At 43.0% G+C, this 14,744-nt stretch overlaps 1 protein-coding gene across 8 annotated transcripts in view; it reads right to left on the reverse strand.

Moving 5' to 3' along the window:
• Positions 1-14,744, reverse strand: part of rnf220a (ring finger protein 220a) — a 123,792-nt gene that overhangs the window by 95,730 nt on the left and 13,318 nt on the right. For all 8 annotated transcript variants that reach the window (XM_056743542.1, XM_056743548.1, XM_056743546.1 and 5 more), the window contains exon 2: positions 7,590-8,419. In XM_056743542.1, coding sequence (XP_056599520.1) covers positions 7,590-8,238 — 649 coding nt within the window. In that variant the 5' untranslated portion in view covers positions 8,239-8,419. The remainder of the gene's footprint in view (positions 1-7,589; positions 8,420-14,744) is intronic.

Raw genomic sequence — 14,744 nt, forward strand, 5'->3', positions numbered from 1 at the left:
CTAGGCAGCTGCGTAGGTTTCGTCCAGTCAAATAAAGTAAGAGGAAGCAGGAACGAAACCAAGAAAAGACTGAAATATGACACAGTGACCACAGTAATCGAAACAAGAGATGCATACAAGCGGTTTTATGTTTTTTCTAAGCTCTCACTTCTCACACCCTGTTCCCTCACAACCCCGTTTCGTTCCCAAAAGAATAAAAATGCCTCCAACGTGTCGCTTCGAAAACACCGATGCGGTCACATCTGAGAGGGTCGCGAGTGATACACTCTCACTTTCTCCAGCGCAGCTGTAGCTTATCACGCCCCTGAAACGTAACCACAGCGACAGCCGCGATAGCCGACCGAGTCGCAGACAGTCAGGCGCAGTGACAGCCATTGAATTTAAATATGAGCTAGCTGCTGCGAGAGGATGCACAATTAGAATGCAGGATTGGATCAATAGGCGTGCTGACAGATGGATTACTAAGGTAAATAGATGATACATGCTGCTAAATAATTAATCAGGCCTCCGCGAGCGCCTGGACAGAGAGTGACGGGAAGGAACAAAATGGAAACACTTTCTAATGTGTGAGGGCTATTGGCATTCTGGAAGAGCGCGTGTGTCTCCATGCAGATTCCCTTTGCCTTTTCCTCCCCGGGTCTCACCGATTGGTAATGAGCGATGATCACACATGAGCGGACCCTCAGAAGTAATAAAGCGGAGCTGGGAGGTTTGTTAGCACCCGAAAACAAGCAACAGCTTAAAAAAAAACGCCCGAGGTGGTTAACTTGTATTCCAAACCTGAGAGAGGAGCACCGCTTACATTAAAGACATTTCTCATGCAAACCTTTGTTTTTATCCTTGACAGCCGTCTTTAAACTCCCTGTGCTGCCAGGAGCCCTCGACACATCCCAGCCTGTAATCACTCCTGTTCAATAATTTACATTTAAGGGAAGCAATAAATATATATAATATGTGTGTCCTTTAGCCAAGCCTGCTTTTTGGAAACAAGTCTGTCACAGAAGACTGCACCCGCACACGGAGAGAAGATTAGATTACGGGGGGGATGAGCGAAGGAGTGAGAGAGGATCAAGAGACGGGGTTCGAGCAGGCTGACTGGGGCGGGTCTGCCGTGCTATGGGTGGTGAACCTGTTAGCGAGAGTGAAGTTTCATCCCCTAGCTATTTAAAGGACTCTGGGGAAGATGTTTGCAGCACATCTGCATTAGTCTGGGATATAAAGGAGGGGAGTTCAAGTGTGATCTAAGGTTGTTCCTGGTCACCGGTGGCCCAGAACTAAACTCGCGGATGCACTGATGGACGGCTGCTGTGGTATTGCGACCCTGGGGCATACGTAGAACGGAACTGGTGCCAGCTGTGCGGTTCTACAGGACTCGGCGGACTGCTTTCGACTCGCTTTTATAGCAAAGTGTGACATCACCGCAAGACCAACATCCAGGCCATGGGAACGGGTCTGACCTCGAGCATGGGAGTCTGGTGCATATGTTTGTATGACAGAACAGGCATACAGCTCCATGCGTACATCTGCCGATAGCTCGCATCCGTGAATGGAAATCATTTAAGTGATATTCTTGCACCACAATAAACCAAAGCAATAAACAATGCGATAGCAAACAAGCGCTATGTTTGTCAGGCAATAAAGAGCTGCCGTACACTACATGAATATTACGTCACTTCACTGTCATTCCAGGTGTTTGTCTGCCGAGGATGCATGCTCTAATCTCATTTCCCCTGTTCATTTCCCTAACAGTAGCTCGAGCGGTCCGCACACACACACACCAGCCTGTGTCTATGCAATTCAAGTGGCCCGGCCAACAAAGCTCGGGCAGGAAGCGCTAATCCTTGATCTGCATCATGCCGCAACAATGGCCCGGCCGGTGCTCCCTTACGCCGCGGCTGCACACTGCCATGGCCCGCTGCACTGACACCTGCTGTCTTTTGCCAAAAGTGACTGGGAGGGGTGTAACTGACAAGAAGGACAACTCTTCAGTAGTTCAATATGAAAACTGTACAGGTTAGTTTAGGGGACTTAATCGAGATTGCGTATGTTTCAGGTGTCCTCAATGTAATGCCACAACTGTCCTCACAAAACAAAAGAGATATGATTGTGATTTATTTTTGTCTTTTAAGAAGAAGGTAAAAGTGTTGCCACAGCTGAGAGAAGCAATGCAGGATCAGTTAAGAAAGAAAAGGACACAAAGGACAGGGAGGGATGGATGGATGCAGGGTGGTGGGGGTACGGACAGGGAGGCAACATGAGAGGACAAGCCTTTTAACATCTGGGTAAGCACAGACGAGAAGTCATCCTGCAGCCTAATTATTAGAACACTCTTACTTAACTTAACCTCACCACTAGACCGTGACAGAGAGAGAGAGAGCGAGAGAGAGAGAGAGAGAGAGAGAGAGAAAGCACAAACCAGAACGGGAGGATGGGGGGATTTTTACTGGAATGACAATGTTCATCTTAACTCTTCATCTGCCGGAAAATGGCGACAACAGTGTCACATTATCTTGTGGTTTACTAACGATGTTCAAATAATCCTAACCTAAAAAAAGTTATGTCTTATTCGGCATTTCCCAGCATGCACCGGGGCGTAAACACTTAATGCGGCTGCATTGATGCCAGTTTAATTTGGCAAGTTGCTGAAAATCGGACAAAGAAAACATGACTGAAATACCAACATTTTCTCCAATACCGTGTGTGTTGTTAGTTCTATAATTCCAGTTTTGTCTATTATGCGCACTTGCGATTTGCCACTTCCACTGCAACCGTTTCCCAAAGTTTCAATACATCCAAAAGAAAAACACACACAAACACGCAACTGACATCTGCTCTCCTACAAAAAAAAGAAGAGGTAAAAAAACAACACTGTGTGTTTTAACAGCTGTCAGTGTGCACGGCTCTTTAGAGCTTTTGAAAGGGAAAAGACGGTGGAATAACTACACACTCTGACAGATCTGCGCGGCCCAATCGAAAACATGAAAACAAGAATCAATCACGCAGACGGTGTAGGGAGCGAGGAGGAAGAGAGAGAGCTGGAGATAGAAACAGAAACTGGCGAATAATTAAAGGCTCGAACCCAGCGGCTGACGGGCGACAACAAAGCTCGGCAGAGACAGTGAGACGCAAGGCAAAAATAACTATGCAAGCTAACACAATACATCTCCGTGCTACTGCTCAGCAGCCGTGTAAATTAGAGGACAAGCCCTGCCAGGTTTGCCGTTGTAACAATATATCCTTGTGACTGACGCTCTGACGCAGTCAGGGAGGACACGGGAGAATCTTTTAACATGTGTTGATGCGCGCTATAATCTGTGCTCTATATCGACCCGAGCAGAAATCATTTGAAGTTCAGAACGAGAGCACCTAGAAACGTGAAGTTCGATGGGGAAAGAAGGGCGACTCAAAGCCGGGTGGCTCGCCGCTGGAGCGGTGGGGGTTAAGCGTGGGCCTGCCAGCCACCCAGTTGCGCGTAAATCAGCAGGGATTTATGAAGACAGGCCCACACGGCTCACGAGCCGGTCACGTCAGGAAGGAAGCCCGCGCGCTCTGTTGTCTTAAGGATTTTTTCCCCCTTTATTTCAGCTGCTCAGGAAGGCAGCTGCAGTCTGCGTTTCAGCTCACATAGCTCCTGATTGCTCATCCCCTGCCTTTTATTATTTTTGATCTTTCTTTCATCTCGCTCTTCCCTTTCCAAGCCGTTCCTCCTTCTAAGACCTTCTCTCTCTTCATGTCTTATTTTTTCTTCCTCTCACACAGAGTTTGGAAGACACTGTCTCAGTCTCTCTTTGTTTATTTCACACTTCTCACACACGCAAGCTTGTGTTGGGTCAGGTTCAGTGCGCAGGTTGTTTCTAATGTGTGCGAGAGAAGAAACAAACAAGCTCCAGCTGTCACGCACACATACCGGGAAATGAACACGTCAACACCTAAGCACACACAATAGTCAATATAATAACACTTTCACCATAATTACAAGTCTATATTCATTATAATTTATCAAAATTAAAATATAGAAATATCAAAATGAAACACTGTGAAACATTTTACGGCATGATAAACATTTTAAGTTCTATCAAGTTGGTTTCACAAGTAATTTCAACTTAATTTTTTTATTTTGTCAATGTGTCTACATTTCTGCTACTCATCAAAATAAGTTAAGCAATTTCAATTTATTTATATAAAATATATTAATTAATGTAATTTAAGGCGTTAAAATATGTTTAAAAGTGAACTTTCCTGTCTATTCACAGTATATGATTAATTTATGTCTATAACAGTTGTGGATAATATCAAGCAAAGACGTTTTTGTTGATCTACCAATAACTAAGGATTCTATGGTTATCAATTTCTATTTTAATAAACTACAAACAAAGCATACTTTGCCCATAAACTCAATAAAGATGTAATTATGTAACTTTGTGGACAAACCTTGTTCTATATATAGGATATACCCAGAGACTGTCGACAGGAACTGTGTCATGAGTTCATGCCGGGCTTTACTTCTCATCAGCATACAGGCTGAGACTCACAGCGACTGCAGTACAGTGCAAATTTGAAGCTTAACACCCAGAGAGAGGACAGAGCTCCTGACAGCCAGTAGCATGATACCCAGTCAAGGGGAACCCAATTTAAGTCTCTTCTACAACACTGCTGGAAATTCAATTGCATTAGAGCCCTTGGTGGGCCTTAGGTTTAATCTAATTAGATTCAGCTTCAAAAGAGAGAGAAAGAGATCGAGAGAAGCAGAGACTGAGAAGGCAAAACTGCCTGTAAATCATTGTATTTTAAAACTCTCCCACTCTCCACAGAGAGGAGACCGAAGCTTTCCCATCCCTTCCGCCATCCTAATCCCCTCTCATTTCTGCAATAGAAGCCGTCGCTCTTATCTGATAGTATGAATGTCAGATTACAGCCCATTTAGAGACTCAGATTATACCTGGATTGGCCCTCGAGAGCCGCTATCTGTGCTTAATCTGAGTTGAGGGTGAAGGTGTTATAATCCCTCTACCAGAACGGGCCAGCACTGTATCGCCGCTTCCTGTACGGCCGGCGGTTCAAAAGCGTGGCGGTGGAAGTCTTAAAGAGCGCTTTCAAACGAGACCCCCTTGGAAGGGAAATTCTAGATGAGATACTGGACACGGTTTCCTCTAGTCTGCCTCTCTTCCTATCCCTCGCTCTCGCCTTCCTCTCCCCTTTCTTGTTGGGTGTCATTCACGCTCCTCCCAGCCTGCGCGCTTGCTGTTTTTATCGGATCAGTCTCAGCTCGCCGCCCTTGTCTCTCATCTGTTCGATCAAGGGTGCTTCCATCTTTCCCTCTACCTTTCTTTGTGGCTCTCTCTCAGTTTTCCTGTTGTTTTGGCCTCTGTATTACCCCCAAGCTCTCTCAAAGAGGGAGAAATTGAGTGAGGATTTTTTCTTTAATTCTAACAAAATGTAGAATTTAAAATAAAATAAAAATCGGAAAACGAAAATAATTAATTATTTTAAAATTCAACATTTTAAGATGTTATTATTGTAATAAAAAGTGATGTAGAAACAAAATGAATGTGTTATATAGACTGTAGATTAAATCTAAAATTGTATAAACTGTATAGTTTATATCTCGCTGAGATAGTGTGGGATTAAAGAAAATGGCTTAAAACGACATAAACCAAGAAAGAGAAAAGAACAGAGAAGACGTGGGAGAGCAAAAGATAAAGAAACCGAGGCAGAATCCAGCATGACCTGAAACTCTACATTTACAATCAACAGTAATGAGGACTCACACAGTAGAGACAAACACATTCTCAGTTGAAATAATGCTTCAATATTGTTTACTTTCTATTATTAAAATGAAAAATAAATGACTCAAGGAAATGAATAGAATTGTGTACATGTATAAATAATGTAAAAAATAAATAATAAGCTTTAAATAATAACAATATCTAAAATCTATAATTTAGAAAAGTGATTACATGTGTATGTGTGTGTAGGCCTGATAACACAGCAAGTTTGCTCTGCTCAAATCAAATTCACCCACAAAACAAATAAAAAATTAAATAACTGGTTAATAAATGTGTCTCACATCCAGTAATGGGAGAGTGGCGAAAACGGGTTGGCAAAACAGTGTGGGCTATGTTTTCACTTGGACTTGTATTTGGTAATGTATTTGAGTAGAGAGGTCAGGTTGGATTACTACAGTAATACCACTGGGCTTCCGCTCGGCAGAGGTCTTATGAACCCGTGCACACATTTCCCATTTCCTCACCTTCACACGCACACACACACTGTCGCCCTAGAGAAACCTCCATTTCATTTATGAGTTTTATCTGTGGAATTTATCTGCTCGGCAGGACCAGTAGGGCACACTCTCTAAACATTCACCCAACAGTTTGACATGTGACGTGGGACACGCGCTCTACATTACAAGGATAAAATATCACTGCAAGAAATGTATAGGATAAGCCCTGGAGCAATATTTGTTGAAAAAACATACTGCTTTGAGCTTATTCTGTTAAAAATACTGGATAAATGATTAAAATTAAGCTTATTTTTTATGTATTGTTAAACCTAGTGGGCATGTGACAAACATTTTAGAAAGTATCTGACATAAAAACAACCAGCAAATAATGCCAGTAAAAAATAAACAATAACTACAGAAAAACAAAGATGAATACAAACAACAAACAAATATATCATAAGAATTGTTCACTACATCACTCGTGCAAACGAACAAAAAAGGTTTTGAGATCTAAGGCCCTGTTTACACATGGTATAAAGATGCGTTTTGGGTGGATTGGATCACAAGTGGACGACAATAAGTACAAGTGTAAACTGGGTGTGAAACGTTTAGAGCTTGTCCACTTTCAACCACTTCCAGTAGTAGTTGAAAACGCATATGATCGGATAGTGTTTGTAGTGTAGAGGCTCATGTGATCAAATGTGTTCGAGTAGCCACAGAAGCCCGCCTACTCTCTGCCTACCAATAATGCACGGTGGCCAGAAAAGATTTAACTTTACTGGCAAAGACCTAAAAGTTTGGTTTAAAGACCAAAAACGCATCAAACACAGTGTTTTTCACCATTCCAGATTTCTATCACACACTTACAGTGTTCAGCACGGTCTCGCAGCTGTCAAAGCAGTAATAAACACCTCTGCTTTAGGTATGTTTTTATATCATCTCCGGTCGCGTTCACGTGTAAATTGCATGCGCTAATTTCGTCCATCCGATCAAAAGATAAGAAAAGGCTGATGTTTTTACTCTCCCATGAACCCTTTCCTCGAAGAAATCAGGACAGAAGTGGTTGATAATGGATAAAAGAGACTGATTAATACACCGGGTGTAAACCGCCATGTGTCTCATTTGTCCACATTCAACCAAAATGCATCTTAATACCAGGAAGAAACAGGGCATAAAGGGGTACTTCCTGCATCTTGACCTCCTAAAGTGGTTTAAGTGATGGTACTGTCTTTGGCTATCTGATCAGTTAGAACGCATGAAGTGACCGAATGTAAATACCCCCTTCTCTTAAGTAGCTGATGTTATTATCTACTCCAGTCAGTGAACCTTAATAGCACAGTTTGTATAAAAGTAAAAGGGTACTCACAGCGCTCAATACGATCTTCAGGGCTGGACGAGGTCTCCCGGTCTGACAGCAGTCCAGACAGTGCGAAGATCTTCTTCCCGGCGTCTTCCACTGCTTTGAGAGCACTTGGCGAACTGGAGGGAATCTGAGCGCCGCCGAAGTCGTACTCTTTCCCTTCCGCGTCCGAGTAGCGCAGGTGCGGAGAGGCCTCGGCCTCCAGGCAACCCTTTAGCCGTTTGGCAGGGGTGAAGGCGGACTGATATCCCCCTCCGCCTCCATCACGGTCCTCTTGTGGGGAGGAGAAGGGCCTGAAGGCCCCAACACCACTGTGGTTGAGCATGCTTATGGGGGAGCAGTCCATATTGGGTGGGGCGAACTGGTGGTGGAGATGCAAGAGAGAAGGTGGAAAGTCCCTGTTGGGGAAGCCTGGCGGTACGGCGCCCTGCCGATGGTACATGGAGGCGAAGGTGTAGGAGGCGTTGTTGAAGGGGAGGTGAATGTCCTTTTCCACAGACACTGGCACGCCAAACGGGCGAGGCTGCTGGCAAGGGATGGAGGCGTCACGGCTGGCCTCCGCCGTCGATGCCAACACCATCAGTGCTGGGGAAGCCAACGGGTTGGGCAGGTAGGAGGAGCTCTCCATTTTGAAAGCCGCCCGGTGCAAGTCCATTTTGGTGATCGGGCTGGGGTTGGACCGAGGGGGGGTTAGGGGTGAAAACAGAGGGGTGTGGGGAAGGGGTGGAGAGAAGAGAGAGGGGGAAAAGGATATGGGCAGAATGGTGGAAACTGTTCTGTGGTCAACGCTAGGTCAGAATCGGGTCACTGATGGCTCATCCTCAGTGGTTCTCCACCTAAAGAAAGTCGAGAAGAACAGAAGTTACATTACCACTCAGACAAAAAAAACACTCAGAAACTCCTGCCTACTTTTCCCTCTCCAAACAGAAAGTTTTCTTCCGCAGATCTGAGGTTCAGATCACATATAAGCCTCTTACTCCATCTCCCTGTGTGTGGAGCAGAACGGCGTCTGAGGCAGATAAGAGCAGAGCGCTGATCAGATAAGAACGCAGCCCTGCTCGTGTGAACACCCTGGTCCTCTGCCTCCGATGGGATTCTCATACTGATATGGTATCAGCCTGCCATCTGCACAGGAAATTTGACTGAATGAATAAATTAGCTGCACTTCACCCCTTGACCCCTGCTGCAGCCAAACAGCCCGAAAAGCCCCAAAGGATAACGTTCACAGATTGGCAAAAGTGGGAGCAGATTTAATGAGAAGCGTTTGAGTGAATCTGTGTCTATTTGCGTGCACACGTGTCTGTCTGTCACCCTCGATCCCTTGTGGGTGACCTGAACGTGATCTTCTATTACAAGTTAAACAGACAGGAAATTCGCAAATTATTCTGCTGAAAATATCGATCTGAACAGTTTAGAATGTCCATTTAAATAAATATCGCTTTCATATTTAGCAAATTTCATTAGTATCTTTGGAGTCGAACCCATGACCTTTGTGTTTCCAATTGCTTTTCCAATTGAGCTATATTTGCATCATTAAATAGGGCTAAAAATAATTGTAGAACTTTTGAAAATACAAAAGGGCAATATATCGGTTAGGCACAGGGTAAACAGGATTTAATCCGTGCACCTGGAGAACAGGTCCCAGGGTTCAGAGTAATTCGAATGGATGGGCCTTTAGACTTGTGTCACGGTAGGGCCATTTCAAATGCCACACAGAATATCAGACTGCATCAAAGAAACTCCTGGGGAATTTATCAGGGCATTTTAACAGATATCAGCTGTCCAGAACACTCATTCGAATCAATTTTAAAACTCGATCTGCACACACATACCGCGGCGCAGTAAAAAGAGCTTTACATTATCACATACATGCTAAGGGAATGCGTGCCGTTTCCTATCTGTGGAAAATGGGTTACACTACACCACTTGACGCTGGCCTGGTTCCCGAGAATCACATTACGTTTTGTCTTTTCTCCCAGTAAATGTGGGAAAATAGCACCTTGAAAACGTAGCGACATCAAAAGCCCCCCGCTGTCGTATTTTCTCTCCCGCTCGCTTCGCCTCTGTATCGAATCTCTCCCCTCGGATAACCTCTAAAAAATGAGCGCGGCCAGGTCTTGATAGCGAGGTAATACAGTGATAAGTACCTGGATATTTCAATTTTATTATCATTACCATCAGCGCACTCAGGCAGTGTGAAACTGACAATCCAATAAAAGGACACAGGATATCCCCCCAATGGCGCACAGGAGAGGGGGCATAACTAGACTGAGTGTTGTACAGACGTGCTAATCATTGCTGTGGCTGCGGCCGGTCTGCCTGGTGCCCCAGCTACATACGCACGAAGGCACGCACAAACTGAGAACCCAGTATCCCAGAGAAACCGGAGAGGGCGGGGAGTCAGCCTGACACAAACTGACACGCCAAAGAGTGTGAGTGAGCGAGAAAAAGAGAGAGAGATGGAGAGGTCAAAAGGAGGGAACCACAAAGTCTCATCCCTGATGCCATTTGCTTTGTTTATCAACTAGTATGAAGTGAATTCAACATCCTGGAATTCAAACGACCCAAATATGGATAGTGTTGCATTATTACTGTAATATATACATTATTTAAAAATTGAAGAACTATGCAGGAATGCTAAATTAATTCAAGACATTTACATTTGAATTTCATTACGATACGTTTGTCACCCGTTAGAAATTGAGACAGATTATGCAGTAAATAAATCTGTCACTGAATTGTTACAGTGATCCAGGATAAATTTAGCATTGAATTTTCAAATTACACTGTTATGATATCCCCGTGTCAGTTACAGTGACGGGCGACATCTCTTCTTTCAGAAAGTTAGTGATGTAAGGAAACAGAAAGGAATATCAGCGAGACACAACAAAGACAAATAAGAAGTTGTCAACAATACATTTTCTCTCCGCACCTCTGGGGAACAGCGCAAATGAATCCAATCTCGAGAAAACAAACCACTGTCAAATGTGACTGCCTGCCCACGTCGCCAGAGAAAATGCAAAAGTTTGGAGGGTGTCACTCAAACTGCAGCTCCTCTGCCTGTCTGTCAGTATATTTAGAGATTGTTGACAACCGTGAAAGTGCCACTCTTACATTTTATTACAGGACAGGGCAGAAACTGTCATTCAATAGCCTTAGAAAGCACACACTCTCAAAGGCACTCTCGGCTAGAACCATCTGAGCAGACAAAAACGGCAACGCTTACAAGAATGTGCACGACTAAAGGATTTCGTGCTAATTGCGGCTCCAAATTAAGCCCTGCCAATGATTTCACACGCTGTTTTGACTTTCACTGAAATGTTTCCAAGGCTGTCAAAACATGGAATGAAGGCAGTTATATGTGCAGCTGCTAAAATCGAGGGCCCTCGGACGACGTCGCAGGAAATGACACTAGGATAGAACTTCTCATGGAGCACTCTTTAACTACTTTACTCTTGAAAACTTCCCAAACGCACTTGCCTGAAGTGTCTTCCGAGCACTGCAGCTTGTTAAGTTTTTAAATCAACCTGGAGGGTAAACTTATGTTTATTCACAACCGGGTCTTCAAGCGTGGCGCTCGGGCCTCTTCTCAGCATGTCAGTCAGGGGACGGTTATGTGAGGGTTAAAGCGCCCCGTGTACCGACTGGGCCACGCTCGTACAGCTCACTTAGTATTCCGCAAGAAATGTTTTTCGACCGAAGGACGGAAGACAGTCGTTATTATTGAAAAAACAGTCGTTCACCGTCGGCTGGCCTGCAATTTAGGACCACACAGATAATATATCCTGGCGAATAAGAATCAAAGCCCTCGCAATATGAAATCTGCACAGAACAATTCAATAATGTGCAGCAGCTGCGGTATGAGACACAAAAATATGAACGCCCGCGTTCTGGAGACGCGAAAGTGAGATTTAATGACAGAGTTAGAACACAGTGAAGGATAATGACACTTGGACATACAGCTAACTAAATCAATAATGATAGTACAAGCTGTGCCTCAACACTCCAGTTCACTATCAACAAATAAATTCCCCACAGTGTATGACACACAATAAAACTCTGCAATAAATAGTGGTAATCAATCACTGCTTTATTGGATCTTATCGTCTGCATAAGTATACTGAGGGCCTGCCTCTAAACTTTTTTCCCAGACAAAAAAATGTGCACAATTTACTCTCGGCATACAAAATGTGCCACCCAGCACGGGCTGTTGAAATAAGCAAGGATTTGCTTTTCAAATAAAGCTTTGCGGTGGGCACTGGGGAACATTGATTCATTGTGAACAAAATGATTTTCAAAGTTTCCTGTCCTGCCTGCCTTATTCATTTCAGGGGCTGATGGACTGTTTGTCTCATCCCACCCACCTGAGCCAACTAATTCCTCACTAAACCCAGATTATTTGCAAGGTGTCTGGATCCTCTGTGCTCAGAGCCAGCACTGGACTGCAAAGAAGCCACGTCGCCCCCACCCCTACACCCATACAGCTGTCCACTGCTGCTTGCCACTGTATGCTGAGAGAGCGAGAGCGCGCGAGAGAGAGAGAGAGAGAGAGAGAGAGAGAGAGAGAGACTTTACATTGTTTGGATTTTGCCTGGTTTGAACACTGGTGGGCACACTGTTATCCAGCCAGAGGCTCTTCAATAATATATAACACAAAAGAGCAGCCTGACACTAAACATCCTGACAACAACTTGTCCTATAAAGCACCAGATTCATTTCAGCATGGTTAGCCTCTTATTTCAGAATCGGATTAACAACATCCAAGACGGTTTTATTACAGTTTAGAAAATGTATTTCATGTTTCATGCAACATTCAGTTATGTTAAACAAGATATAATCGTACATCAAAAACTGCATTTCAGAAGATGTTGCTTAAATAAAAACAGCATTTCTAACACCTCCAATTGTCGGATGAGCTGTCTCTCACTCCTAGTCTAATGTTCTGTTGGAAGACAACATGCAGCATTTGGACAAGCAGATATATGCCTCTTATTGATCCCAGGCAAATGCACTGGTAATGCCTTGTGGGAGAGGGTGTAAAATTAACTTATTCCACAGCACTAAAATCCTCAGCCAAAAAAGTGGACAAAAGGGTAAATCAAAAATAGACAAATTACAAGAAGCCAGCATTACTGTTCCAGTATTTTAGTCTGTTCAACCTTCTGTACTGTACTCGCACTGGTGCAGTGAAATGTAGAGTTCGGTTTTTATTCATAATATACGAGTCAACAAACTTAAATGATAGACATTAAATGGCCTAAATAGATTTTTATTTGTTAAAATATTTATGTTGCAAAAATATTTCGCATAGGTTACTCAATATGGAAAATTAATTTACTCGGTAAATAAAAATTAAATAGATCGCGCAAGGCCAACCACCCGGTTAATGGTTCAGCCATGATTTAGTAAAATAAAATATTTATTTTTAGATATAATTAATATAAATCAATTCGCATCAGTGCAATTCTTTTTTTTAAGGTAAGTAGACATGAGCGCATTAACCCACGGGGGGAAAAACATTACTGCCAGTTAGATAGGCCTAATATAAAATAAATCAAAAAATATCAAAGGCTATATTCTTTTTATTTATTTATATTAAATTATAATTAATCATCGTTTATATACCTACAATATAAAGCAGAGATTTAGTGTGAGTGGACGAAAGCGATCATAAATATTCAAAACCTCACTGCATCACAAGATTTTACACAAAGGCATTACTGCGGTTGGGGCGCATTACCTAACAAAGTATCTCACTCACCATAAAATTTCAAATGTTCCGCCTCGACACTAAATAAAAAGGTACATGAATAGGCGTGTCTGCACGCTTCAAAACATAATGGAAGAGGACATGGTGAAGTTAGGCAATGCAAGGACTACACCTGATCATTTTCATCTTTATACAGCCGCCCAAACACTTGTCACACGCGCATCTAAATATTTCCGGAGGCTTTAGGATGCTTTCAAATAAATCCTTAAAGGAAAAAAGCCCTTCGCCGTGCTCAACCAGTGTTATTATTTGTAGATGATTTTAATTACCATACCATGACACCATCTGCATGACAAATGAGCTTTCAGTGAAGTGTTTATTAGCACGTGAAAACATAAACATGCGCTAGGGCGGGCGCATGCGAGTGAACGGGGTTAATTCTGGTTTAATTCGTTGGGAAACAGCACGCTTGTCGATAACACGGAATAGACAAAAGGGTAATCGAGCCGGTGCGTTTGAGAAACGTATGCTTCGTTTATTATACCGCGCTGTGTCGGATGGATTTGTCTTTGGGACACAGACCAGCAAGACTTTCCATTTCACTTCTGCACGCATGAATATTATTTTAAGTTGGAGCCGCAGCACTTTCACACGGCTGTTCAACGCTCAGCATTGCTGCCTTCATCCTCAATCTGTTTGGAAAAGGATGCTCACATATCTCCAGATTGTTAACAGGAATGTAAATGTTTGATTCCGCTTGCTCGCTCTCCGATTTTGTTTAATTCCACGCAGCGCACAAATCCAGATTAAAATAACTCTGGCCATTGATCCGGCCAGTGGAATCGACATTAATTTTAGTTTACTTCTCACTTTGCAAGGGGATCAATGAGAAGCAATAACAACTGACATCGGCGCTGAAAGGATAGAAAAGAAAAAGCAGGGCTGAAAATCGAAACGCTGACGAATAAATCATCTGTTACTTTTCTTCTGTCCTCCAGTCAAGTGCTGCTTGTCTCTCGCCAGCTATCGCCATCGGGACTCGAACCGACTGTATCTTGTATCAAAACTGATACGGGGAAAGAAAAAAACTCCAGCTTTCATGAGATTAAATCAGAATGACTTAATGAATTGCTTTACAAGAGTTTTAGATCCAAAGGAGCAACAGGGTGCAGTGTTTTATTTTTTTAGGCATCATTCAGATAAAAGTTGTTTAATAATTATCGATAAAAATAAGAGTTAAATTTGCTTAACCTATTAATGCATATAAAATATTTATATGAAAGGTTTTGCACAGGACTTCGAGTTTAATTAGAAAAAAAATGAATTACTCATAACAAGAACTCGATATCCACTACATTTATATAAGCATATATTACAAAGGTTCCGTATCCACCTGTTATTTTTCTTACATTTTTTCTCATGAGTTAGCCTAAATTAATACTATCAAACGA

The sequence above is a fragment of the Triplophysa dalaica genome, chromosome 3, assembly GCF_015846415.1.
Source record: "Triplophysa dalaica isolate WHDGS20190420 chromosome 3, ASM1584641v1, whole genome shotgun sequence".
Taxonomy (NCBI): Eukaryota; Metazoa; Chordata; class Actinopteri; order Cypriniformes; family Nemacheilidae; genus Triplophysa; species Triplophysa dalaica.